The sequence below is a fragment of the Panthera tigris genome, chromosome F3 (assembly GCF_018350195.1).
Source record: "Panthera tigris isolate Pti1 chromosome F3, P.tigris_Pti1_mat1.1, whole genome shotgun sequence".
Taxonomy (NCBI): Eukaryota; Metazoa; Chordata; class Mammalia; order Carnivora; family Felidae; genus Panthera; species Panthera tigris.
The window spans coordinates 18904766-18931644 of record NC_056678.1 but is presented as its reverse complement, the minus strand read 5'-3'; the positions used below and the strand labels follow the sequence as shown (position 1 = coordinate 18931644).

General features: G+C 46.9%; 1 protein-coding gene across 3 annotated transcripts in view; it reads left to right on the top strand.

Annotated features, from left to right (window-relative positions):
- ASTN1 (astrotactin 1) overlaps positions 1-26879 on the top strand; it is a 302406-nt gene that overhangs the window by 250365 nt on the left and 25162 nt on the right. For all 3 annotated transcript variants that reach the window (XM_042975952.1, XM_042975954.1, XM_042975953.1), the window contains exons 17-18: positions 19340-19608; positions 26387-26520. In XM_042975952.1, coding sequence (XP_042831886.1) covers positions 19340-19608; positions 26387-26520 — 403 coding nt within the window. The remainder of the gene's footprint in view (positions 1-19339; positions 19609-26386; positions 26521-26879) is intronic.

Sequence of the window (26879 nt, the reverse complement as noted above, 5' to 3'; positions counted from 1 at the left end):
AGCTAGAGGTCATATTTCTGTAAATACTCTGATTCTTGCCATTCTGAGCATATGTCTCCTTGTTATCTTTTAATTGGTTTTTATTCTAAATTTAACACTAAACAGTTTGTGATGGTAGCGGCTGTGAGCACTGGTGTGGTGCATGTTAATTCCAAGGACATGTGATACGTCAGGCCTTATCTGTGCCCTCCCTCTCCTCCCCACATCACACCAGCCTGCATGAAGGAGCTGCAGATTGCTCATCGTGCCCTTTCCTGCCCGTGTTGTCACGTTTATAGATGTCAGGTTGGGGGGAACAAAAGAAGAGTCATCTAAAATCGGAATGATACCGCCAGAAGCCCTGCATAACGGCAGGTGAAAGCCAATAGATCGGAAGGTGATATCCGCAGGCCCATGATGTGGGAAATCCTGCATCCCAGGAAAGGCCTTCAGAAGTCGTTGACAACCACCCGGCAAAATGCAGTCATTGGGGGTGTTCTGGAGAAACCCAGGGAAGTCTGACTTCAAAGATCTCGTGTATCTATGATGTGGAAGGAAACATGGTGCAGACTGGAGAGGAAAAGTATTTGGCTGAGCAGTTTTAGAACAGGTGACTCACAGCCTCTGAGCCTCGGTGTCCTCATCTGCAAAATGGGATAAGGAGAATATGGCAGAACATTGTGAGGACTAAGAGTCTTGAGGCTGTTAGAGCATCTAGCCCATAGTAGGTCCTCAAGAATGTTCACTGTTAAGCTGTTTTCCAGTAGCACACCCGTCCAACAAGAGATTCTGCAAGAAATGAATTCCACGTTCGCATTATTTTCTAACAACGTTGGATGCGGTATTTCTTTTTTGGAGATTTGTAAAACGTATTAGGATTCTAAAGGCTTTCTGAAGATATAAAAAAAAGCCCAAAACCCTGCTTAACTTTCACTTCGGTTGTTCGTTCACATTAAAGCTTGAACATCTTTTTATTTGTCGCTCTATTTGTTACTTGTAATAATGTTATTAGCAGATCTGAAAAACAAAAGTTCTATGAAGTCTACGTAGAAAAAAAGCTTTTGTTACAGACCTTCTGATAAGGTGAAAGCTTTAACCTCCTCTATCCAGATAGGGTGCCAAATCCTCGTATTTCTTCTGTAGTTCCCCCCACCTCGGTTTGCCCCTTGTTCTTATACATGAGAGTCGCCCCAGTCTGACCGCAGACTGACAGTAGTAACAAGCAGCCTTGTTACTACAGCCTCGTGGCTGATCGCTTTGGCTTCCAGTCTCCCATTTGTTCAAACATTCAGTCATTCAAAGTCGGTCTACGTTTCACTACCCACTCCATCTTCCTCACCCACTTCTGTGCCCCATGCCACTTACCGTCAAGCTCTGGCAGAGGCTTGTCCCTAGCTGTTGCCCCAAGCCTAAAAGTCCCAGTGTGGTTTTTCAGGGGCCCATTCAGTGCGGCCCTACCCCATCTTGTGTCACCTTATCTATGTAAAACGTCTGTGGCATAGACTTAACACTCTTTAAAGACCTCCTTGGCCACCTTCGCCTCTGTTTTTTGACCTGATCATCCACATTGTCCCTGACAACCTCATCAGCCCCTGTCCATTCTTAGAATGTGGCCTTCCAGGAAGCCTTCTGAGACTTCTCTGTCCCTCCAGACTCCAGTAACGCTGACAATCTTAACCATACTATGCGGGATTGATTGTGCACCCTAGGATCAGGCCCAGGTGCACGTTGCACTTCCATTTAGACCTCTGTGACCTTGAGTAAAGTGACTTACCTCTCTGTTGCTCAGTCCTGTCATCCAGAAGGTAGGGACAGTTTCAGCATCAATCACTACGGTCCGTATGAAGAATTGACAGTGTTGAATCTGGCCTGGACGGTAAGAAATCCAGTCATTTGTGTTCTGGAAAATGGCTTACCACAAAGAACTACGCTTCCCTATGAGACTGTGATAAGAGTCATGGTTGTCCCCTTTATTTATGAGAAGGCCAGATACAGACCCTCAAATCCCCGTTCTTTTCTTTATAAAGGATTACCCAAACTGCTTGTCCCCACGGATCTATCAAAACAAAATGCTTGCTTATCAAACTTTATTATACCCCTGGCCTTTGGCCCACAGTCAACCTGACGGAACATACTGCCTCTTCGGAGAATAGGCTGGCCTCACACCTCTTCACCACACCTGTTTCTTTCTAGCTTTGTTAATTGCCTTCTGTAAAAGAAAAAAAAAACCTCTTTTTGCCTAACTCTTGAGATGCTTGCAGACCTTACCAGAGCGTTCTCCCTATTGTAATAATCCCTTCTTCCTATTGCAATGGTATCCCCACTCCACCCGTGTACCACGCAATAATCCTTTTGGATAATACCCTCCTTACTAAGTCCGGATTTGCTGTTTCGTGGGCAGAGTATATACAAAGTGTTCGGTAGAGTGGCAAGATGTCTAAAGATCAGCTGTTGTTATTACTACTGTTACCACATGTTTGTTAGTCTTGCTATCTCAAATAGGTTGCACATTCCTGGAGGTCAGTATCTTATACTTGAGCACTCTCCACAGTACATACCATGATGCTGGGCACATCACAGATCTTTAACAGTTGCATATTTACTGACTGATGAAGCTGTCGGGATCATATCTGGAAGCCAGTGATCCACTGTGACCCACAGACGGTGTGAAGGGCATTCGGCTCTTTCAGAGAAGGAAGGTGATCAAGGAAGGATGGAGACCACCACCTGCTATCCTAAGAGGTGATGGAAGGACATGGAAACTCCTGTTTTCCTTCCGTCTTCTCTAGCACATTAAATTGCTTTTAAACAAGAGACAGGAGGTCGCACAAGAGAGAACTGCCGCTCAGAGTGGTGAGCAGAGAAGTTAGCAATGTGAAGAGAATGATGAATGTGAGCATGCCCGCTTCCTGCACGGGCTAGCAAGGTCCACACGTGGGCTCTGGGCGGTCATGGGGGCAGCGGGCTCTAGAGGTTGGAACGAATGCTTGAAGGCTGTCCTTTTTCCTTCAGATATGGGAGAATATTACATTCTGGAAAGTAGAAGCTATCAAACACTATATCCACCCCCTGCATGACCTGTGAAAAGAGAGAACATGATGGTAACAGAGATCTAAGATGAGTTCACTGTGAGCAAGCCATGATGGCAAACCTCATACTCCTTGTAAAGAGTTTTTTTAGGTCTTTGAATGCCTCTGGCTAAAGAAAACCTATTAATTCCACCATTCCCCTGAGCTGCTTACCATTACTAGGAGGTAGGGTGGCCTAGTGGTTCAGAGCAGGGTTTTTGAAATCTATATGACCTAAGTCCTCTAAGCTTTACTTCGGATATCTAGAAAATGGAAATGATATAGCATCTACCTCACAGAACAGGTTAGAGTTCTATGAGAGCATGTGTTGTAAAGCATCGCGTGTATAGTGAGAACTCAGGAGATGAGGAGTCCGCAAACTATATGACCCACAGGCAAATCTGTGTTTGTATGGTCCACAAGCTAGGGATGATTTCTGCCTCCTTAAATATTTGAAAAATAAAGATAAAAGAGGAAATAACATGTTGCGATGTGTAAATTATATAAAATTTAAATTTCAGTATCCATAAATAACACTTTATTGGAACAGGGCAATGCCATTCGCTTACATATAGTCTGTGGCTGCTTGTGCACTACAAAGGCATAATTGAATAGTTGCTTCAGAGACTGGTGAGCCACAAGGCCTAAAATATATACTCTCTGGCTCTTTACAGAGAAAGAGTTGCCAACTCCTACCATGAATGGTAGCTCTTGTTATTAAGGATGCTTTCATCCCTCAAGGCCTAGCCCAACAGCTCCCTCTCCTCAATGAAGCTTTCCTCAATGATTAGAATGGTCTAATCATCCTGATACTGTCTGGTCCTTATCTGATGATTTGGTTTAAAAAAAAAGGCACAGAAATTCCATATATCTGTCTTATCTCTTCTACAAGGTAATACAGCCTTTGAATGTAGGGATTACACATAATTCATTTTGGTATATTCAAAAGACTTGCACAGTACCTTGTAAATAGACATTCAATAACTTGGTATTTGCTCTATTAAATTGAATTGAGTTCCAGTTTGGGTCTTTTGACTTTTGCTTGATGTCAACCAACTTTTTGATGGAAAGAAAGTCCTAGGAGGGCTGAAAACAGAAGCACAAGAAGGATCTAAAAAGATTTGCTCTCAAAAAAAAAATAAATACTGGTAACAACCTTGAGATGAGTACTTCCCACTATACACACAAAATTTCAGCCTTGGTTGCTTGTTGACAACATTCACTTTCTTCTGTTTCTGAAAGTACAGTTAGATGTGCCCCAGGGATTTGGAAATATCAATGATTAATTTTCTTATCAACCATCTTAAAGGAGTCCTTTTGTCCCAGCTTCCTTGATATCACTTAAGTTCCTGGCACTGGGGTGAGACTGTATTTTGTTAGGAGTATGTGCACTTACACATACACATGCACACAGGGGCAGACATCTATTACATTGTGTGGCTTTATTTGTTTGACATTAGACTAGAATGAAGACAATATCCGAATTGTCCTCCAGTAGACTTGTTACCATAGGAATGAAAATTAAATCCAAGATCCTATAGCTACAAGGTTTAGAAAAAGATAGGATTCATGACTCAATATATCTGAAGTGGCTTATCTTCTGTATTTCTCTGTGGGTTTTTGATTCCAGATTGATATAAGGGAAAGATACCCCTGAGGTCTTCCTGAAACCTAGGAGGGATTTGCTTTTTCTCTCTTCTGTGAAAATAAAAAAGAATCTAGAAGTCCTAGCACTCTCTTAGTACTAACCCCTAAGTATTATAGATCATTACTCAAGGTCCTTAAATACTGCCATTTATATACTACCCACCTGTGCAGGAACCATCCAAGTAGTATTGAATTTCAGGGAGAAATATTTTGTAACTAGAAAGGTTGGTTTGGGGGATCAAAATTTAATCTTACGTAGCATTTTTATTTGAAATAGGTAAAGCTCAGCATGGTCACCAGCATCTTTTCTACCCATTTGCCCCCATTTAAAAAAAATTTTTTTAATGTTTATTTATTTTTGAGAGAGAAAGAGAGAGAGAGAGAGAGAGAGAGAGAGAGGGCATGAGCAGGGGAGGGGCAGAGAGAGAGAGGGAGACACAGAGCCCAAGGTGGGGCTCGAACTCACGAACTGTGAGATCACGACCTGAGCCGAAATCAGACACTTAACCAAGTGAGTCACCCAGGTGTCCCCTCTTTCCCCCCAGGATTAATGAAAAGATCACCCAACTGCTGGAGGGATGGGTTTCCAGCCTTGAGGGTCACCTTGGGACCATAGGGACCATGTCACTTTGAACAAGCATACTACTAACAGTGATGCTTGAGAGGCCACCATTAGGCAAACCAGCCACATCTTTTGATTGATTGTCATGCATCAAAGGTGTACATGGAAGCACGTGGTCACAAACGAATTATGAATTTAGCATCATCTTTTCCTTCCCCTCTCCCATCCCATGGGGCTGTCATGACTCCAGTACTAAAGCCAGTGGGTCAGCCACATTCTGGCTCTCCTCCCTCCTGCCATCTCAGGCAGGCAGCTCAGTACTCACAGAAGCCTGGACTTAGGCATGGCTTCCTTGGCCTCACTTTTGGGGGGCAAGTAGTGGAGCCCTTCCTCAATCATAGTCTGTTTCCCCACAATGTGGGGGATTTCTGATCCCTTAACTATGTAGGAACGGACTTCCTGGCAACCTTGGTGTGTTAGGTTCCTACAGATCCAAAGCCTGCAAGTTTAATCCTCACTACTGAGTATTCTTGTTCTGTCTCTAGCTCATGAAGATCCTTGTTCTGTTTTTGATCGTGAATGTATGTTCACTTTTCATTCATTTTGTATGTATTGAGTACCTACTGGGTTCTCAGACTGTGCTACAAGACTGGGCTAGGTTTTGGAGATGTAATGGTGAACAATGGCTACCATTGAGAGCTAAGTTATTGGAGGCCAGGCTAAGGGTTTGACATGTCTTATCCCGTTTAACTCTCAGAACAACCCAGTGAGACAAGTTGTGTTATTCATCAATTTAACTCATAAGGGAACTGTAGCCCAAAGAGTTTAAGCGTCTTATAATATATCCCAGACCTCTGAATTTGAACCCAGGCCTAACTGCCTCCTCTCAGGAGATGAGGAATTCTGGGTGAAGAAGGTCTTTGCCAGCTGAGGTGGTGGCCTGAGATATGATATGCTTACAGTGTCTGTCTCAACGGTTTATGCTGAGACAGATGGGGCTTCACCCCTTTCTGGCCTTCCCTTCATTTTCAACACCAGACATCTGCTTTCATTGGTGGTCCAGTATCAAAGGTCTCAGAGACGGCCCTCCTCACTGACCATGTCCTCACACATCATTGGGTCTGGGAGCTTCTGCTGGCTCAGTGGCTAGGCAGGGCCATTTCTGCCTGGCTGTTGGCTGGCTGGCTGGCTGGCTGGCTGTTCTCCCCATCAACCATTAATTTCCTTATTGAAATAAGAAAAATTGTATGTGTGCACAAGAGTGAGGTAGACTTTAATGGAGACTGTGGTGTCAGGGCTTTTAATGGCCAAAGTGACAAGATGGCCTTCTTTATGGGTGATGACAGCTGGGCCCTGCTACATGAGTAACAGCCTCTTTCTTCCTTGGCTGAAAGAAACCTCACAGGTCATTCTAACATTTGTAATCATCTTGATCTCTGCTCTTGCTATAAGCATGCAGGGAAGTAGAGTAACATCACAGTGTCACCTTGGTCGGACATAATGATAAAGTTCTCTTGAAGGCATTTGAACAAGATGAGTTAATAATGAAATGTATTAATAAATACACACCTTTATACTCACTGTCTGCAGGAGAGCATTAGATCTGGCTTCTGCATCTGCCCCTCATTTTATTGTCCCCCTGAACAGAACTGTCTGCATGGATGTGGCCTTCTCACGTCTCCATGAAGTTCTTTATGAGATGAATGTGCATGATTGACTAGATCTATGCTTGGTCAAGAGTATAAAGTTTTCTGACTTTGATTATTATCACCTAAGTAGGACTGACCACACAGTGTGGTTTTTGTCTGGCAAAATCCAGGAAGCACCAACAATAGAATTGGATGGCCAACAATAGAATCTGCTGCTGGTGGCAATATCCTTCTCAGGGTCAGCATGCGGTCCTCTTGACTGGGGAGCACGCTTGGTTACTTCTGGAATAGTTCAGGCCAATGTCATCAGAGTCTGAATCAGTAGTTTTCAAATTAGGCTGCTTGTGCCTGGGGCTCTGAGTAGATGCTTGAATGGCTCCATAAACAATAGAGTTGTTTATTTTTTACCAAACAGTCAAGATGCCAAACGCCTAGGAATCTATTCCCCACTTTAATTTCTTTTACATATTGGGATAACGTGGAGAATTTTTAAGAAGTGTTCTGGCAATATTTATAAAATAAATTACTCTTGTGTAGGGTGTCGAATCCCAACATGTCATGTGAGGATGGCCGCATTATCCGAAGTCAGAATCCTTTGGTATGTCTGATAAGATGCACATCCCTGGCCCTGCTGCACTGATTTAGAGAAAGACCAAGAAGATGAAGTCACAGAAAGTAGCAGTTTAACATCTGGCTGTTAAAAGGGACATAAAGCTCTTCTTCTGAAGAGCCCTCATCCCTGCTTCCCTGCCCTGCCATGACATCCCTAGCAGTGGCTATCTGGCTTCCATACGAATGCTTCTGCCCACCATCTCCTAGGCGGCCCATCTTACTTCGTATCAGTTGTAAGTTATTACAAGATGTGTCCCTGAAGGAATCTAGAGTCTTACTTCAGTCTCCCCCATACCCAGCAAAGTGGATTTCCAAATTTCCTCATGGGCATGCCCTAAGCCTGTCTCTGAAGCCTCTGATATCACTCCCCATCATATCAGTGTCTGCTTTTCTATCTACTCTCCCACCTCACACACTGGAAAAATGAGCTTTTGGCAAAAATGTGTCTGTGCACATGAGCACTGAGTACTGTACTGACAGAGAGTAGGCACTCAGTGAAAACCTGTGGCTCAGTAAACTCATTCTCTCCCATTTCCTTCCTTGGATCTTTATTCTACCTCTGAAACATACAGAATTCATGTGATCCCACGTCCATGTGATAGCCCTTCAGATCCTTGGAGAGAGAGAGCTCCCAAGTCCGCTTCCAGGTCTCCTGGTATCCATTCCAGACTCCGCCCACCATCTGCTTCAACCATTGTTGATAGGATACCGGGTCCATGTGCCCCAGAACCCTGACTGCCCTCCCTGTTGTCAGAGTATGTCTCTCCCTGACTCACCCAGAAGTGAACCAGCTCTTGGAGGGTGGCTTGATGTGACACCACTTCTGCCCATCACTGCATGGGCAGTGCACTCTCTTAAATACAGCCTGAGATTACATCCGCCTGCCACTCGTTGCTGGCCTGTTCATCTTGCAACCCTTGCTTTCCCGTGCATCTGGTTGTTTCCACCACTTGCAGCCAGGCTGAGCCAGTGAGCCCTCCCTCACAGACCAGTGTGGGTTACAGCTCTGGGTGAATCTATGTCTCATAAGGAGAGTTTGATTAAGGTTGGATGGGTGGCTGCAGGGACCATATGTCTGAGAACAGAGCACAGGTCACCGAGAGGTGAAAAGATCCTGGTCCACTCAGCACATTTGAAACTCAAGAGAGGAGGACCAAGAGGTAAAGGACTTAAGCAGAATCCAAATCACCACCAGGAGCCACAATCTATTGGAGCCCGTGGCTCCAACGGGCAGGACAGCAGCATAAATTTCAGTGAGGCAAAGCTAAGTGGTAACGGACTTTAACTTCTGTCATATATAGTTAATTTGCAGAATAAATTGGTCAGGGCAGCAAAAGGACTTAACATCCATATTCATTTGAAAAACAGAAGCTAGATGAGTATCAAGAGGAAAATGGAGACCGTTACGACATTCCCTTGCTGGTTGGAATAGTATTATTATTAAATAATATTTTTATTAAAAATTTCTAGACCGTTTGGTAGTTAAAGATATTTATACACCAGCCTTCGCAGTGTCTCAGCAAGGCATTGAATCTCCCTCTGCGGAGCCACATAACCCCCAGAGGCTCCCACCTGAGTGTAAGTCATGTCAGCATCCCAGCCACTCTCTCTGTCTCTCTCTGTCTCTCTCTGTCTCTCTCTCTCTCTCTCTCTCTCTCACACACACACACACACACACACACACTGTGCAAGCCAGGCTCTTGTCATGTGGAGCAAAGGCAAGTACTGGTCACATGCCAGTTCCACCCATCTCAGAATGTCAAGGAGTTTCTCTCCATTATGCTTGTCTTGTCCAGATTTGAAGTCTGAAGGAAAAGAGAGGACAAGCCCCCAGGTGGAGCACATAAAGGGCAGGAGACTGAATACATGGAGGAGGAGGTGGAAGGAGTCACACACAGAATGTCCCTGAGGGGATGGCTCTGGCAAAGCGAAGGGGACTCCTGGGCACCCCTGACTGGGAAATGATACTGCCTGGGAAATAGGAGGAAGCATCGTTAATTCCACTCCGGAAAGGACCGGAAGCTCAGAGAGGCCCACACTGGTCCTGGGAGCCGTGTCTCTCTGGTCCAGGCTTCTCCCTCCACTTGTGCCTGGGCTACTCCCCAGAGTGATCCTGGCTCCTTCTGCCCCTGAGTGGTCTGAGGGTGCGCTTGGCTTCCCAGCACAGCTTCCCAGACAGGACACACAAGACTGGGGAAAAGAGCTAACCTGCGGACAAGAGCACGGGAGGCTCTGCTGGGAGCCCGCTGAGCGTGCCCACTCACTCGCGTGGTCTCTCCACTAGTGGAGGGTCGCAAAGAGCCATCCCACGGGTGCTCCTCATTTTCCCCTCTCTCTGAGCCCCGTCCTCCGCCTCCCTCCCCATGCCGCTCTGTCAGCAGGGATAATCCCGTGCAGCTCTGTACATCCACAAGGCTGTGACTCTGAATCTCGATGTCAGGTTTATTTTGATGTTGACGAGAAACTGCACAGAGCTGCAGCGGGGCCTTGGGATGCTGAGGGAGCCGAAAACTTCTTCTCTCTTCCCATTGCCTGGGGCCCTGGGAGGAAGTCCAGCAGGTGCACGGCCAGCCCCCAGGCATCACTGGCCGTCGATCAGGGGAGAGCTCAGTGGTTGATGTCACAATGCTACAGGCTATGGACACTGCAGTGGAGGGACTGCAGCTCTTACATCCTGAGTGGTGTCTCCCTAAAACTCATGCCCACCTCATGTGACCTTACTTGGAAACGGGTTCTCTGCCGATATAATTCACAGAGTGGGTCCCAAATCCAATGACTGGTGTCCTTAGAAGGAAGAGGGAAACTTGGAAAATTTGGGCACAGAGAAGGCGACCGCATAACAGCTGAGACCAGGATCGGAGCGGTGCAGCTTCAAGCTGAGAAACTCCAAGAAATGCCATGAGGTGAGCCACTAGAAGCTGGCAGAGGCGAGGAAGGATTCTTCCCGAGAGCTTGCAGAGGAAGCGTGGCCCTGTGGACACTTTGATTTTGGACTTTGTGCCTCCAGAACTGGAGGAATAAATTGTTTGAAGCCACTCTGTTGGTGCTGATTTGTTTTGGCAGCCCTAGGAAATGAAGGGGGAGAGACTTGATAAGAACAAAAACCTTGGAGAACCGCTCAGAGTCGCATGAAAGGCATCTGGTGAATAACGTGTCGGGCTGTAAGAGGCAAATGAAAAAATGGAATCACGTCAACATTACAAAAGGGTGTTCGACAGTGTGCACGTATATTCATTACACTTCAGCCAAGGCTGAGCAAGTACCTGCGGAGGACCCAGTGCTGGGCTCTGGGGACATATGGGTGAGTAAGGCCCCATCCTGGAGAAGAGTGGGACAGACAAGACATGGAACCAAACTCAGTCTGATGCAGTGGTGGGTGCTCTTCTGGACACGGGCTCCAGGTACCAGTGGAATTACTTCTATTAGGGACGATGGGAGCAGAGAGGATCTTAATAAATATATAGGGAAGGAAGGGGGCGCCTGGGTGGTGCAGTCCATTAAGCTCAGGTAACCTTGGCTCAGGTAACAATCTCACGTTCGTGAGGTTGAACCCCACGTCAGGCTCTGTGCTGACAGTGCGGAGCCTGCTTGGGATTCTCTGTCCTCCTTTCTCTCTGCCCCTCCCCCACTCATTCTCTCTCTCTCTCTCTCTCTCTCTCTCTCTCTCTCTCTCTCAAAATACATAAACTTTAAAATAGATAAATGAATAAATGTATAGAGAAAGGTGGAGGGAAGAGAGAATTTTTGGTGTGTGAGGACAGTGATACCAGCCCCATCTCCCATATGCACTTAGTAACTGTTTCCAGATAACCCCCTGAGCCACATCAGGTTTCCTGGCCTCAACTTTATGGTGAATCCTAATGAGGCTTTGTGTTACGGACTCGAGGAGTTACAGGCGGTGAGAGACCAGAAAGAGCTACAATCCCTTTGCTTCTTGCCACCCCTTTGTATTTGTTGAATGCTCACCAAGTGCCAGGCATTGGGTGAGAACCAGGCAGTTTCTGGCCTACTGGGGACTGGCAGTCTAGCTGACGAGAAGGGTTCATGTTTGACAAAGCTTTAGGGCTTCCTAGGAATTCTTGGATTTTATTATCGATCCTCTTGAGACACATGGGGCTGCGTAAAGATGGGTCTCTAGGCATCCTCAAAGCGGCGGTTCATGGAGCTTTCTTCATTTTTCCCCTTTTCACTAAGTTCAAGATTAAAGGGGGTGCAGATGGAGTCACAGCCAGGCAAAGACCATCTTTGTGTTTTTATTAATCCTTCGGCAGGTGCTGCTATTCCATTTTTTGGACTCAACCTCTCCTCCTAAGTGGACCATCACTATTACTGACCAAAAAAGAGGCTGACAGAGGCTTTGGTGAGTTTTGGTCAGAGGTTTGGTCAGTTCGTTACTCGATTAACTGTTCCCATGCCAAAGAGGACTAACGACTTTTGGCAAAGACAGAGCACTGCACCCTGCACCAAAACTTCAGTCTAACGTGAACCCAACTAGCCAGGAACCTCAACCAGGCAATCGTTTGTTTGACAACGTGCCCATCAAGGGGAGAGGGAATCGTAAGAAACTATAACCTTAGGTTATCGATCAACTTTTCAAAAGCCCTTTGGGGTATATGTACCGTTTTATTTCTGTCTCCTACAGCTTCTAAATCTGCACAGTCATAATTGATAAACAAAACGATCACCTGAGGTGCCTTGAGGAAAGGCTTAATTCTGTTTGGTAGGCAATGCTTCACGAGGCAGGCAGAAAATTGGAAAACTGCATTTTTAGAGAAGAAAAATGTCAACAGGAATTGGAGGAAAAGTAAGCATTTTCTGGCTAAGTATCAATTAAACAAAAAATTCAATTTTCCAGAAGACACCTTTTCTTCAACCCCACAGTTAATTGTGCTTTGCCAAGGTGCCCAGTGGATGTTTGACGACTGCTAATTATTTAACTGGACCTCACCACACCCAGAGATGCTGCTCATGCCTATAACAAAGACCATTTGCTATTTCCAGAAGCTTCCTGAAGAAGTACCAAAGAACTAGATCTGAAGTTTCAGAAACTTTAATTTGAGGGCCAAAAGAATACATCCTGACATAGGATATTTTTTAATTGTGAATTCATGTGTAGGGAAGGGCAGGAATATAAACTCTATGTCCAACATGTTGGACAGTTGTGAACCAATGGTTTTCTAGTATTTAATCCCAAAAGCACATCCCCAAAGATGTGCTTCCTCTAAGCTCATGGGTAATGATGAATGTGTGCCTGGAAACGTGGGTGGGCTCCTGTGTACAGGCTGAGATGGGGCAAGGTAGGAAAACTGCAGAAGATACAGGTTTCCATGTTTCCTCCTTAGGGCCATTCTTGGGGGCTAGAGTATCCCCCCCGCTCTTGCTGTTACAACCACTGTCTTTTTTTATTGGTGAAGTAGAATGCACGATGCTGAATCCCAGTACAAATGCTGTCACTCACGCCCCCCACAGCGATGTGCCTTCCACCTCAGCCGCTGTCGGATACCCGCGGCCTCATGGCCCAGGACACCAATCATATCCATTTGCCACTTTGTGACATTAGTGGCTGTAACGCTCCCACATTTACTAGTCACGGGAAAACCACTACCTGCTCGTCGGTGCCACAATTGGCTGCTCCTTTTTTTAAGCTTAACTCCTTCTATCCCAAGGTAAACACTCCATGTACAGCCATAGCCTTTGAGATTTTGCAAAAGTACACTTTTGCAAGGTGTACTTTTGCGGTATTTCCTCAAATTTTTGCAATCAGATTATCTCGGGCCAGTTCACATTTGTCCCTGAGAGGGGTGGAACTTGCTCTGGATGGACGTCCGTCTTTTTTATAGGAGAAAACCAGAAAATCTCAAAAGAACCCAGGACGGCAAGGCGAGAAACAAATTGAAACCCTGCCTGTCTGGTTAGTACCTAGTCACGTCCTATACAAGTCATTATAAATGATTTATTAATTCGACAGACGTCGGTAGACATTCAATACATATTTGCTTAATGAATTGTCGAATTCATTAACTACTTGTTAGGCAATAACAACACTGTGGGACATTACAGTGGAAGAACTAGACACAGTTTTGCCCCTCAAGGAGCCCGTTTGGTGGCAGGCAGAGCAGGCAAGTAGACAGGCATCATGAGAGTAATTAACTTCGGAGAGGCCTCACTGTGTCCCAGGTACGGCAAAGCTCTCTTCATGGATTATATCAGTTCACCTCCACCACAGCTTTATGAAAGCAGTTCAGTTGCTGTCTCTTTTTTATGGATGAGAAAGCCCAGGCCCAGAAAGGTTCAGAAACTCACCCCAAATTGTACAGCAAGCAAGTGCTAAGGTCAGAAGTCAATCCCGGGCAGTCTGACTCTGACCTCACACTTTATTTTTTCAACGTTTTTTTTTTTTTTTTTTTTTTTGGGGGGGACAGAGAGAGACAGAGCATGAACGGGGGAGGGGCAGAGAAAGAGGGAGACACAGAATTGGAAACAGGCTCCAGGCTCCGAGCCATCAGCCCAGAGCCTGACGCGGGGCTCGAACTCACGGACCGCGAGATCGTGACCTGGCTGAAGTCGGATGCTTAACCGACTGCGCCACCCAGGCGCCCCCTCTGACCTCACACTTTAAACTGCTGTGCCACTGGGGCAGCCGTGGGCGAGCAGAGGAGTGGATGGTTTGGGGAGGTAGAGAATGTGGAGACTGGGTGATTGGTTGGGAGGGCAGGGAAGAACCAACAACGAAGCCCAGCCTCGCATGCTGAGCAGTGAGGAAGCTGGTGCCATTCGCTGGACGAGCACCTTGGAGAGAAGAGGCAGGCTGATGGAGAGAGTGTGGATGAATGACCAACAGCAGTTTGGGACATGTTGGCTTTGAGGTGCCCGTCGGACATTCAGATGGATTTCCAAGCAAGCTATTGACAAGGCTCTGTTAACACCGGTGGGAGAGGTCCCGGCTAGAGACGGGGAGTTGGCTGTGGTTAGGATAACGCTTTGTTCTTGCCACTGGATCCTTCGAAGCTTTAGTACGAGGCTAGCAACTGTTTACAAATACTTCGGTTTTATTCTTTATGTTTGACTTGTTTTTAACTTTTAAGTCTATGGTCGTGGTTGTTATATTCACCCCCTTTACCCTGCCCCCCAAAACATATATCCATGGAGAGAGAGAGAGAGAGAGAGAGAGAGAGGAGGGATATGGATACACTTGAAATGGGTAGAGGAGTTTCAAAGATGAAACCCAATTGAAACATAATTACTGACCCCAAACACTCGCTGTCTCCTACAGAGGAGTAGAGAGAAGTGGCCAGTTTATGCCCTGTCCCCTTCTCCTTGATTATTAACCCATCACATTGTACTTTATTCAGGTCTCAGAGACTGTCTTACGGCAAGTCTAGGAGTTCATTTTAAGTCATCCCAAGTGACCTAAACCTCTCTGTCCAAAGATATGACCAAACATCCCGAGAGACTGATCTGAGCCGGAGGGCGTGGATGGAAATGTGAATTCAGATACCTCCAGGACACCCTTTGTGACCAGGAACAGGCTGGCGGCGGGGAGGGTGGTGGAATGCAGGGTGTTGGGGGGCTCCAGGGTGCGGTTTGCCATGGCTGTGCTTCATCTGCCCCACGTCAAGCTTTCTTTCCTGTAGATCCTGTGCCGTCTCCAAGGGCTAGGATCTAATTAGTTTGCATTTGATTTCTTTGCTGCCTAATGAACTACCTCTGTAGTTCTGGCTGTGATGTCATTAGCATCTCATTGCCTTGGGCACCAACTCAGGAGAGAGAGTCTTAAGCAGTCCCCGAATCCTACAGGAATTGTACCAATTTACTTCATAACAACTAATCCACCTCCATGACCTGTCAGTTCCTACCAGCAGAGCAGACCCTGTATGAGGATGGGTCCCTAGCTTTTATCATCCTCGTAGGCTCCTGAGTCTAGGTGGGTCAGTATGTACACGCCTAAGGCCATGGGCACATCCACAATGAGATTCGGAACATTGAGGATGCCAACATTCTCATTCCACAATATTCTATTGAGGAAATTCATCCACTGGGTGCTGTAGGATACAGATTTAGCCTAAAGCAAATGGCATTTATTTATAGCAAACTGTATTTGCAAAATGCTTTGCAGTTTTGGGGTTGTTAACTACATTCCAGGTTGGCTGTTCTTCTACTTATATGAAAGCTAAGTGTCATGGCTGGACTCCAAAGCCTCCCTGAGAGCAATTCGATGAATTCTGCAAACAGGGATAAGAGGGGGCCACGCCCCTTCTGGGCACCTGGATGCCCTTGATCAGAAGGCACTTTTGCCAATTATAATCTTTTATGCCCTTAATTGTAGCTCCTTTCTTATGTCCAGAGTCTCTGTAACTTGTTGAAATCGCATATTCATTTTATTAAGAGACAACGTAGTGACTTAAAGTACTAGAGAATTTCCACCAGGGATCTAGAGGGCAGAAGAGGCAAGAAGTACCTAAGGAATGTAACCAGAGTAGGAGGTGGAGGGGGGAGCCATTGAACAATAAGGAAATAGGGGGGTCTCCTCTCTGACTCTCCATGCACTCTCTCTGCCTCCCGCTCCAACACTGAGGGGGAGTTAAAAGCAAATGTCAAAGATCAGACTCCCCTAAAGCTTTTAGGATTTGAACTACTCTCTCGCTTGCCACAGACATGATGTTATAGGTGCTCTCTTTGGGCAAAGGGAGATTTATCTGGGCTTTCACCACCGGACTCCATCATTTTAAGGAGTATTTCCCAATTGTGCCTTTAACTGCGCATGGAAAATGCATTTCCTCTTTGAAAAATCTCTCTCACACACACATCTCTATTCTTTGCTGGAGCCTGAATGGATGGCTTTGGGAGTTCGCTGCTCATCACTTCTGTATAAATCCAGCTCCTCTCTAGACAGCTCCGTACTGCATGACCAGGGGGCTAGAGGGTCCTTCACAGGGCCTGCTTTCTATGAACCTGAATATTTTCAGGAGAAAGAAAATAGGATTCTGGATCAAAACAAGAGTTTGGTGGTCTGCCACCATCTTCTTTTGCATCCTCCTTCCCACGCCTCTCTTCTCCCTAACCGTGCTCCTGCCCGGATATCGAAGGGGATTCGTGGTATCTTGATTTTGCTTGGGACAGTCAGCAGACAGCCACCAGGGAATAGCCTCTCAACTGTTTACAGCAATTACAAGTCTTAAGGATGGAGTGCTGGAGGGCTGGGAGGTGGTCACTCAGCTCCACTGTGTTTGGGGATTCGGTGCCCTCTAGTGGCCACATCTGGCTGTCACAGCGGTGCACCCTAAGTGATAAATGGGCAGGTGTCCTACACCTGAATGCGTGTGGAGTGTGTGGTGGGCAAGTGGGGGGCAGAGTTCCTGGATATTTGGGGATTCAAGGCGAGAGGAAAGGAATTTGGTGGCATATTATCTCCACTTAGAAGTGTCATTCCATGTGAAGGATATTGAGGGAGGATTTTCATTCTCAGTCTCTCAGAATTACCTGTCTTGCTCTCTATTGTTTCTCCTTAGGATACATTTTCTGGAATTAGGCTACTCATTAAATTTTTTTCTTATTCCACTGGAAAAAAAATGGTACTGTCACACACTTTTTTAAGTTTCCAGGTGTTACTTTTCCAAGTTTATTTTCTGTAGTACCAGAGTGGCCACACAGAATTCATTGCAAGATTTTCCCTCTCACAGAAGTCATTTTACACTTGATATCGCCATCTAGTGGTCATTTCATGGGACCTCTTTTCCCCGCCTCTGTTGAATACACTCCACAAGGAGGGCTGTGGGTTGATGAGATGAATCTGATCGGAAGGGTCACGAGGGCCCTCCAGGAGACACTCAAGCTCTGTGGCAAGGTTTGTGCAGCAAAAATTTTTAAATTTTGTTTTGAAAAGACGCACTGTGTTTTCACTGATTTTTTTCTTTTTTTTTTTTTTTTTTTGGAGTTTCATTCATTTCCCCAATGAATGAAGGCCTTTTTTTCTAGAAATCGTATCAAGAATCCAAGACCTCATTCACTTCTTATCCCTGCCCAGTCCATATAGCCTGTTGAAGAAGACTGAGGCCTGGCCAGGGGCTGGGTGAGGAGAGTCCTTCCAGATGGTGGTCATTTTACAAATACTCTCAGCCATGGGACTGAGTTGCATAAGCCTGAATGTCAATCAGGATTTACATGTGGCTCAAGGGACCTTGGGGCTCGCTGGTGTGGGCTCCTGGGCCTCCCTATTTGATAACATCATTCTTGGTTTTGGTACATGTAGTTATGCAGTTTTTATAAACTAGGAAAGGCTTCAGTTCCACTCTGGGTTTGTTATTAAACAAAAAGCAAATGTGAAATGAATTGTATCCCGTGTTTGCAGTCACTGAGAGAATCCTTTGTGTTAGTGAGCAGGAGGAAAGCCATGTCAGTGGAGTCTCTGGATAAAGATGCCTCATCCACATAATGAGGGTGTTCATCTGGGAGACAACAGTGCTGAAATGTCTCATGACATTTCCAAACGGGCTCATATTACATAACAAACGAGACAGGCGAGCAGAGCACTCCCTGGACCCCACAAGAGAGAACCTTGTTATCAAGTCAATGAGTTGTATCCCGGTCACCTTCTGGAACTTTCCAACCATTTCCCCCAGAGATCTGGCCCATCAAGTACTGCATTTCCCCCAGATCAGGCCAAGACTACCAGGATGAATGTTCTAGATCTGCCCCTTGTTTCTAAAAGCTCTGTGGCCTGCATGAAATTGTCTCATGTTCGAGACTGCAGTGGTGTCACAAAAGGCCAGGGGTGTAGAAAGGAACCCAAGGCAAAGGTAGACTTGGGTCAACGGACCCTACTTCCATCTTCCTCTGGAATGAAGAGGTTAAATGGGAAATCATGAAGGCTTGGAGGACAAATATCAAGCCATGCTTTCTTCCATAGGGAACAAAGTATTATGTTCGGGTAAGCATTTCTCATCTTTGACACCAAAAATAAACCAAAAGTTTCTCTAACTACCTTTTTTACTCATCAATCAAGGGCGATGTGAATCTGTCTCTTTGGAGTGCTTTGGAGTGCAGATCTTTTTGAAAAAGCCAGAACTCCCTCCCCATATTCAATACATTGATGGGTAATGAAGCAGAAAAGTCCTCTTCTTCCCCCAATGACTCAAAGGCTTTGGAATCTGGCAAAACTGGATTCAAATCCCAGCTCTGACCACCTACTACCCTTGTGTGATCTTAAGGCTCTTGACCACACTTTCCTCACCCATAAAATGGATGCAATGATGGAAGTCCATGCAGAGAGTTCTTGTAAGGGTTGAAGGAGGCCTGGACTGGATCTCACTTCATAGTTTAGGTAAATCTTACCTGTGGTTATAATGAAGACTGTTATGATGGTGGTTGGCCATGCACTAGCCACTGGGGTGTGTGCTTTAAAAACATGTTGTCACTTATTCATCACACAACGCTAGAGGTAGTACTAGGAATATCTTCATTTAATGGATGAGGGAGCTGAGTCCCGGAATAATCACTGTTGCTACTGTTTGTATTCCTGATGACAGTCCTAGATCCTGCACATGCATTGAAGATGCCTCCCTCTGAGGGGATCAGTGGAGCTGATGATTCTCCGAAAGGAAACAACCTGATCTCACATTTAGAAGGCTGTTTCCAACTCTGTTGGTTACTGGGAGGATGGGTTCCCCATATTCAATGGGAGGTCAGAATCACATCCGTAACCTGCCAGTGACATTTCATGACCTCCCTACGACTTGACTCCGGCACTCGGGCCACAAGAACATGCAAGACCTTGCTCTTTCATGATCCTTGCTCACTGTTCCTTTTCGTTTTGTGTCCGGCAGGCAACTCTCCATCCGATGAGTCGGAGGAGCGGGAAAGAGACCCCAAGGTGCTGACGTTCCCAGAATACATCGCCAGCCTGTCAGAGTCTGGCACCAAGCGCATGGCAGCTGGGGTCCGCATGGAGTGCCAGAGCAAGGGACGATGCCCCTCATCCTGCCCCCTGTGTCATGTGACATCCAGCCCTGACACTCCTGCTGAGCCAGTTCTGCTGGAGGTGACCAGAGCAGCCCCCATCTATGAACTGGTGACCAACAACCAGACCCAGAGGGTAAGAGGCCTGGGACCCTTGACTCTGGGAGGCCTGAGCAACAACAGAGGGCTTTCCAGATGGCCTGGGGGGTGACAGGGTGTAGTTGAGCTCCCTGCTAGAATATGGATAGTGAGACTTTTTGTTGAGCTAATCCAGGCACATTATTTGTTTAGATTTACATGTTTGCATATGAAATCAAATCAGTGCATCCACAACACCCATGGTAATGAGTCAGGAGTCACAACTCAGCATTAGGGTAGGTCCTTGAGCAACAAGGGCTGGAAAGAAAAAGGTGGAGAGGGAGGCGCGGCATTCGTAGTCACTAAAGGCCTTGTTCAGAAAGCCTCAGGGGACAGTCATGAGAGGAGGTTCAGCTCCCCTAACAGATCCTGAGCCTGGACCAGCTGCGAGGTTAGGAGGAGTGCATCAGGCCCAGGTCCCGAAGGGAAGGGTCTGGTCTTAGCCTGGAGGGGATGGTTTTCTGCCCGTCACTTTGACTCTCAGAACAAAGACTATAAAACACCACATCCATGCAAATCTTCCGCCTCAAATAATGCTACTAGATGATGACATTTCCCAGCAGCACCCCCTTTCCCTCTGCGGCTCCCTTTCCAAAGGTGCTGCGAGAAAACGAATGGACCCAAAGGGATAAGCTGGAGACATGTGGCTTAGCTCATCTCCTAGCTCTCTGATCTCCTCAAGGACAGACAGAACAGAGTGGGTCAAACACACAACAGCAACGGTGATGACGATGACAAGAATAAAAACACGAAAGCTCAGGGTGTGGGACTTTTGAGACTACAGGCAAAGGTGGCCTTGGGGACAAGACTTAGTAGAGTCAGAGCAGAGAGCTGCTTGCCTGCCTGAGAGGTGTGTCCATCGAGGTGGGGCCATAATTGCTTTCTCTGTCCTCCTTTAAGGGACACCTGGTGTATCGTGTTGTTTCATAGGTGATGCTCAGACCAACAAGGACAGATTTTGCACACGTGGGCTTCCCTCACCTTTCCGCCTCTGCCACAGACATTTCACTGAGTGTTTGAAGACAAGGTTTCTCAAAAGAATAAATGGTTCCTTTGGCCTATGAATTCCTCTTCAGTCTGGTAGAAGTGACTGGGGAGGAGGAGTTGGAGAGAAAGGCCCACGAGAGGGGGGTTTACAAGGATGATGAGGAGGAGGGGTTGGTGTCACTGTGGAGACCCAAAGCTGCGGTGGCTTTAACCCAGCGCCCTTACCTGTCTTTTGTGAGCACCCAAGGCTGCTGGTGCCCCAGGATCACCTGTGCACTTGCCTGGGAACAGCAGAGGCAGAGAGCACACTCCCAGCCCTGTGCTGTGGGGCAAGGCGTGCAAAGCTGCAGAATAAGGAAGAGCCTGGTGGGAGAGGAGGACAGAGATTCATGGCTTCCTGCAGGGGCGTCATGAGCATGATGGGGAAGCTAGAGGAATCTGTCTTCATCATCCCCCTCTCTGGATCTCCTACTTGCCACATCTTGGCCCCTCCCTGTCTCCCTGCACTGGTTTCACGAGAGTGGTTGGGAGATACCAGGCATCTGGCCGTATTTTGAATATTTTAATTTCTAAACGCATAGACAAGGTGGCCGAATAGGTTCAGTCACCATCACGTATTTGTTCTTTCTCATTCCTCAGACACACTCTTTCTTTTCTGCTCATTCTCTCTACTCCTCTGCTTTTCCTTCCAATTTTCTCTTTCTCCCAAAGAATGAGGATGTGGAGTGTAGAAGCAAAGGAGGGGGTGGGGGTGCTAAGTCACAAAACCTGTAAGTCAGCGTGTGTTCTTATCCCTACCTCTCTGGCATGTCTGGAACCAATTTTCTAACCTCTCTTGGTCTCCTTGGCCTCCTTCTCTGGGACCAATCTATGATGCCATATTTCAGTCTGTGATTAGAAACAGCCCAGAAACCAGGAGGTGGAGCCGTATAACCCACCAGGTGTCCCAGACCCAACAAACTTGAACTCACCATCTTCCACCCCAAACAGCACAAACATTGTGCTTCAATCTCAGTGAATGGGATTCTCTTCTACCAAGTTGCCCCAAATGGAGACCAAGTTTGCTTCCTTTTCTTGTCACTCCCTGACATCTGTGTATCACCAGGGATCACAGATATCTTGAATCCAGGGGTGTCTGGGTGGCTCAGTCGCTTGAGCGTCCAGACTTCGGCTGGGGTCATGACCTCGCAGTCTGTGAGTTCGAGCCCCGCGTCGGGCTCTGTGCTGACAGCTCAGAGCCTGGAGCCTGCTTCCGATTCTGTCTCTCCCTCTTTCTCTCTGCCCCTCCCCTGCTCATGCTCTGTCAACCTCTGTCTCAAAAATAAATAAAAACATTTTTTTGGGGGGTGCCTGGTTGGCTCAGTCAGTTGAGTGTCCGACTTTAGCTCAGGTCACGATCTCACGGTCTGTGAGTTCGAGCCCTGCGTCGGGCTCTGGGCTGATGGCCCAGAGCCTGGAGCCTGCTTCCGATTCTGTGTCTCCCTCTCTCTCTGCTCCTCTCCCGTTCATGCTCTGTCTCTCTCTGTCTCAAAAATAAATAAACGTTAAAAAAAATTTTTTTAAATAAATAAATAAAAAAAACATTTTTAAAAGTTTAAAAAAAGAGACAAATACCTTGAATCCATTCTCTTGTTACTGTACCCCCATCACAGCCTAACTATTTCAGTCATGCACTGTAACATCAGGCCGCCATCTTGTTACAGTAACCTCTTGCTGGTTTTCCTGTGAGACCAGTCAGAGTTTTCTCTCTGATGTGGATATCTGCTCCTACTGCAGCAAGATAATTCAGTGGTTCTGCAGAATCTGTTACATACAATCTAAAATCCTTAGCATGTCATTATAAGGGCCCTTCATTGTCCCAACGGTGTCTTCACTTACACGGTTAGGGTGTACCCACTCTATACTTTATGTTCTATCCTCCAAATTTTAACTCTTTGTACCTCCTTAAACACATTTTCTGTTGTGCATCTAGCCCTTCACACTTGTCACTCTCCCTCCCAGGAATGGCTTGTCATACATTTCTGTCACTGGCAAACTCCTGCTGTGAAGTGTTTCCAGGTTTCAGCTCAAGCATCACCCGCTGTGACAAGCCTTCCCTTGTTCTCCGAGGCCAACCCATGTGCCTTCACGGCACATTGTCTGTATCCATACATCTTCTGGAACGCGTATCACCTCCTATCACAAGTGTTCACATGGTTCACTCTCCTGGAGACCCTGAGAAGCACTCGTTCTTCTGTGGAACCCCAGTGCCGAGTTGTAGTGGACACATAGTGAGCACTTTGCTGAATCAATGAATGAAATGAATAAATGGAGGAATGAAGGGACCGGTGAACTTGGCTCGAAAGTTCAGCTGCTTTCCTTAGAACAAAATAATAACAAAAATGGGAAAATCCCATTTCTTTTCTGGAATCAGGATTAAATCTCATAACAAATGAGGACTCCCCAGGCAATGCCTGACACACTGCAGATACTAAGAAAAACGTTTTTTTCCCCTTCCTTTCCAAAAGGCCTTCTTCTTGATTCCTCTCTTCTACCCTGTCCTGCCTTCTCAGCTAGCTATGGCCCAGGATTGAGGGAGTCAGAACTCGTGGAATTGTGCAAGTCAAAAGTGGAAAGTTAAAGCTTTTGAAGAAATGTTTGTTGTCATAAGTGTTGGTCCTTACTCCTTTGGGTTGGAAATCTGATAATGTTGTTCCCCTATTTAAAACACTTTAATGGGACACCTCAGTGGCTCAGCCAGTGAGTGTGTGACTCTTGATTTCAGCTCAGATCATGATCTCATGGTTCATGAGCCCCGCATCAAGCTCTGCACTGTCAGTGTGGAGCCTGCTTAGGATTCTCTCTCTCTCTCTGTCTCTGTCTGTCTGTCTCTCTCTCCCCTCCCTCTCTCACTCTCAAAAATTAATAAAGTAAACTTAAAAAAAAAGCGGGGGGTGGTGCCTTGGTGGCTCAGTCAGTTAATTGTCTGACTCTTGATCTCGGCTCAGGTCATGATCTCACAGTTCATGAGATCGAGCCCCAAGTCTGGCTTTGTGCTGACAGTATGGAGCCTGCTTGGGACTCTCTGTCTCTCCTTCTCTCTCTGCCCCTCACCCACTCTTTCTCTCTCAAAAATAAATAACCATAAAAAATAACCACTTTAATGGCTTGCGGCTGCCCTCAGACTGTGACACTGCCCCTCACCATGGCCCACACGACCTCTGTAACACGCCCCACCCCTTCCTATTTGCTGAGAACCTCTTCCCCCTTCACTCTGTCTCTTAGAGCCAGAGCAACCTTTTCTCCGTTGATTTTAGAGGTCAAGTTTCATCCAGGCTGAAGTCTTCTTAATATTGGTTTTTCCACCTGGAACACTTCCCCATCTTTTGTAACCAGACTCCTGATCTGTCCCTCCAAGTTCAATAAAAACACATCCTCAGGGAGGCTTTCCCAAACTCCTCTGTGAGACCGGCCGCCCTCCTTGTCCCTCCTGCCACATTTCACCCTTTTCCGTTGGAGTCCCCACCACCCAGTTGTAGTTATTTGGCTACTTATGTAACTTGTGCTTGTTTATTCTTTTGCTGCAAGATTTATGTGGGCAGAGACTGTATAGGTCTTATGCATCACTGTATCCTTAACGCCAAGCACAGGAAACACCCCCACAGGTGCTTAGCTAGTAATTGTTGATGGAAGACTGTAAATGGGCAGCCACAATTTCCTCTCTATTCTACCGATCTCAATGAAAGTCTGTTTTCTTAGTTTAGAAAAGTATACTTTTGATTTGAATTTGGTTCAGGCAGGCAGAGCATAAAGTGAGCACCTACCGTGCGCCCGGCTTCATGCTGGGAACTGGCAGATCCAGCGTTTATGAAGAGAGCTTTGCTAGAAAGAGCCTGAGATGTAGCATGGGTCACCTTGAGCTCAGGTTCTGTCACTGCCCCCATTCACTAGCCCGTGACCCTGAGCAGCTCACCTCACCTCTTTGACTCTAAGTGTCCTCCACTGTCAATCATAACCATTTTCCAAGGAGCTCAAACTAAAGTGTTAGCCCTACAAGGGCCTTGAGATTCTAAAACTGCACACATATTATAGTGATACTCAGGAATTGGCCCCTCCTCCCTAGACGCTCCCAACCTGAGGGATTGGGATGAGGAAGATCAATATTGACCCTTATTTTCAACTATGTCAAGTTCTGAAGCAACGTAACTTGGGATACTGGCTTTCAGCGTGGGCGTTTTGATTTTTGTAGGGCTTTCTCTCTCTCTCTTTTTTTTCTTCTTCCCCTCTTTTTTTTTTCTCCTTTTCCTTCCTTCTTTCTTTCCTTTCTCCCTCCCACCGCCCCCCCCGTCTCTTTCTTTCAGTTTCTTGGCCCCAAATTTTCCATGTGGGTTTGGTAAGAGCGGGTCAGAGAGAAGAGACTCACAGGAAAAGTGGCGGCTGCAATAGATGGGCTGACCCAGAGAGAAAGCTGACCTTGGCCAGCTTGGCCAGCCATGTGCCATGCGGCCAGCCTCCCCCTCTGCCCATCCCTGGCCTGGGGTTGAGGCAGCAGCACCCTGCTGAGGGGTCAGTGCCCGTCAGGATCTGCTTCCTCGCCAGAGAATTGCCCCATCTCAAGTTCTGCTCCTTGACTGGTCTAATTTTATCCTTTTGTCCTTTCATTTAATAGTGAATATCTGCTATGAAAACACTGTATATAAAGAATTGTTCTAGGCTCTGCGGCATTTATAAGCTTCCCCATAAGACCCCACTCTGTCATTCAAACACAATAATAATTGCTGACATTTATTGGTGACTGCTGTGTACTATTTATATGCGACTAGTGCGTGCATAGCACAAGTACTATGCTATGCCCTTTGGCGTATATTATTTCATGTGATCATCACAACCCTGTAAGGAAAGTGCTGTTTGTCTCCCGTCTTTCCAGTGAGGAAACATTTATGCAGTTGGCCCAAGGTCCCACGGCAGTGATTGGCAGAGCCGAAGTCCGCACCCAGAGCAGACAGCTCTGGAGCCCGGTTCTTAGCGTGTCGGCCGCACTTTCTGCCCTCTACCAGGAGAGAGAGGCCTCACACACAATCACAACCCAAGGCAGAACTGTGTAATTATCGTACGTGGGGTACAAGGTGTGCTGAAGGAATGAGGAAGCCATGCTGGGCAGGGTGCAGAGGCCACACAAGGAGGCACAGAGAGGCATTTGAGAAAGGGCCAAGGACCTCAGGGCAGAGGAAAGGGAGGTAAGGGCAGTGTATGGGACAGAGGTTACTGTCGCTAGGGACCCGGATGTGGAATGACGGCTGGAGTAGGAGGGAGAAGTAAGACTTGCTTCCAAAGCGACAGCCCTTCACCTGTCACATTAATGAGAGAGAGGCACCCTACAGGTCCTGCGAGGTCTGGCTTCCCAGAAACGGTGTCCAGGGATTAGGAATTTTAGCTCAAAAAATGGTGAGGCGGTGCCACAGCCTACTGCCTGGATATTATTTAGAACCAAGCAGAGCCCTGGCGCGCCTGGGTGGCTCAGTTGGTTAAGTGTCCGACTCTGGCTCGGGTCATGATCTCTCGGCGTTGGGCTCTATGCTGACAGCTCGGAGCCTGCTTTTGGCTCTCTGTCTGTCTGTCTCTCTCTCTCTCTGCCCCCCCCCCACTCGTGTGCTCTCTCTCTCTCTCCCTCACTCTCAAATATAAATAAATGAACGTTTTTAAAAATGCAAAAACCAAAGAAGCAGACGGAGCCTCGATTCTGTCTCTCGACTGTGGTGGCCCAGCGCCGACTCCTGGACGCTCACTCTCTCCCCTGCCCTCTCTTGCAGCTCTTGCAGGAGGCCACCATGAGCTCCCTGTGGTGCTCAGGGACTGGAGACGTCATCGAGGACTGGTGTCGATGTGACTCCACCGCTTTTGGAGCTGATGGACTCCCCACCTGTGCGCCTCTCCCACAGCCTGTGTACGATTCCCCTTCTCTGCCTCTGTTGCATGCACGCCTCCGCACGCTTCTGCACACGTAGATTACAGAGGGTCCACTGTGTGCAAAGCAGTAGGCTGGGTGCTGGGTAAGAAAACCGCGAGGCAGTACCTGCCCTCGGCGAGCTTTCCATCTTCCGGGGGAGGCAGGCACACAGAGAAGCTGTAGGTAGAAGACAGACAATAAGAGTTCTATGAGTTCTATGAGACGTTTCAGCCAAGTGTGAAAGGGAACGGTCAAGTCTGAATTTGGGGAATGGTGAAGCCTTCATGAAGGAGGTGGCCCTTGAATCTCTCCCTGAAGGTGGAGGGGGTAGGACAGCACGTGCAGATCAGAGGATA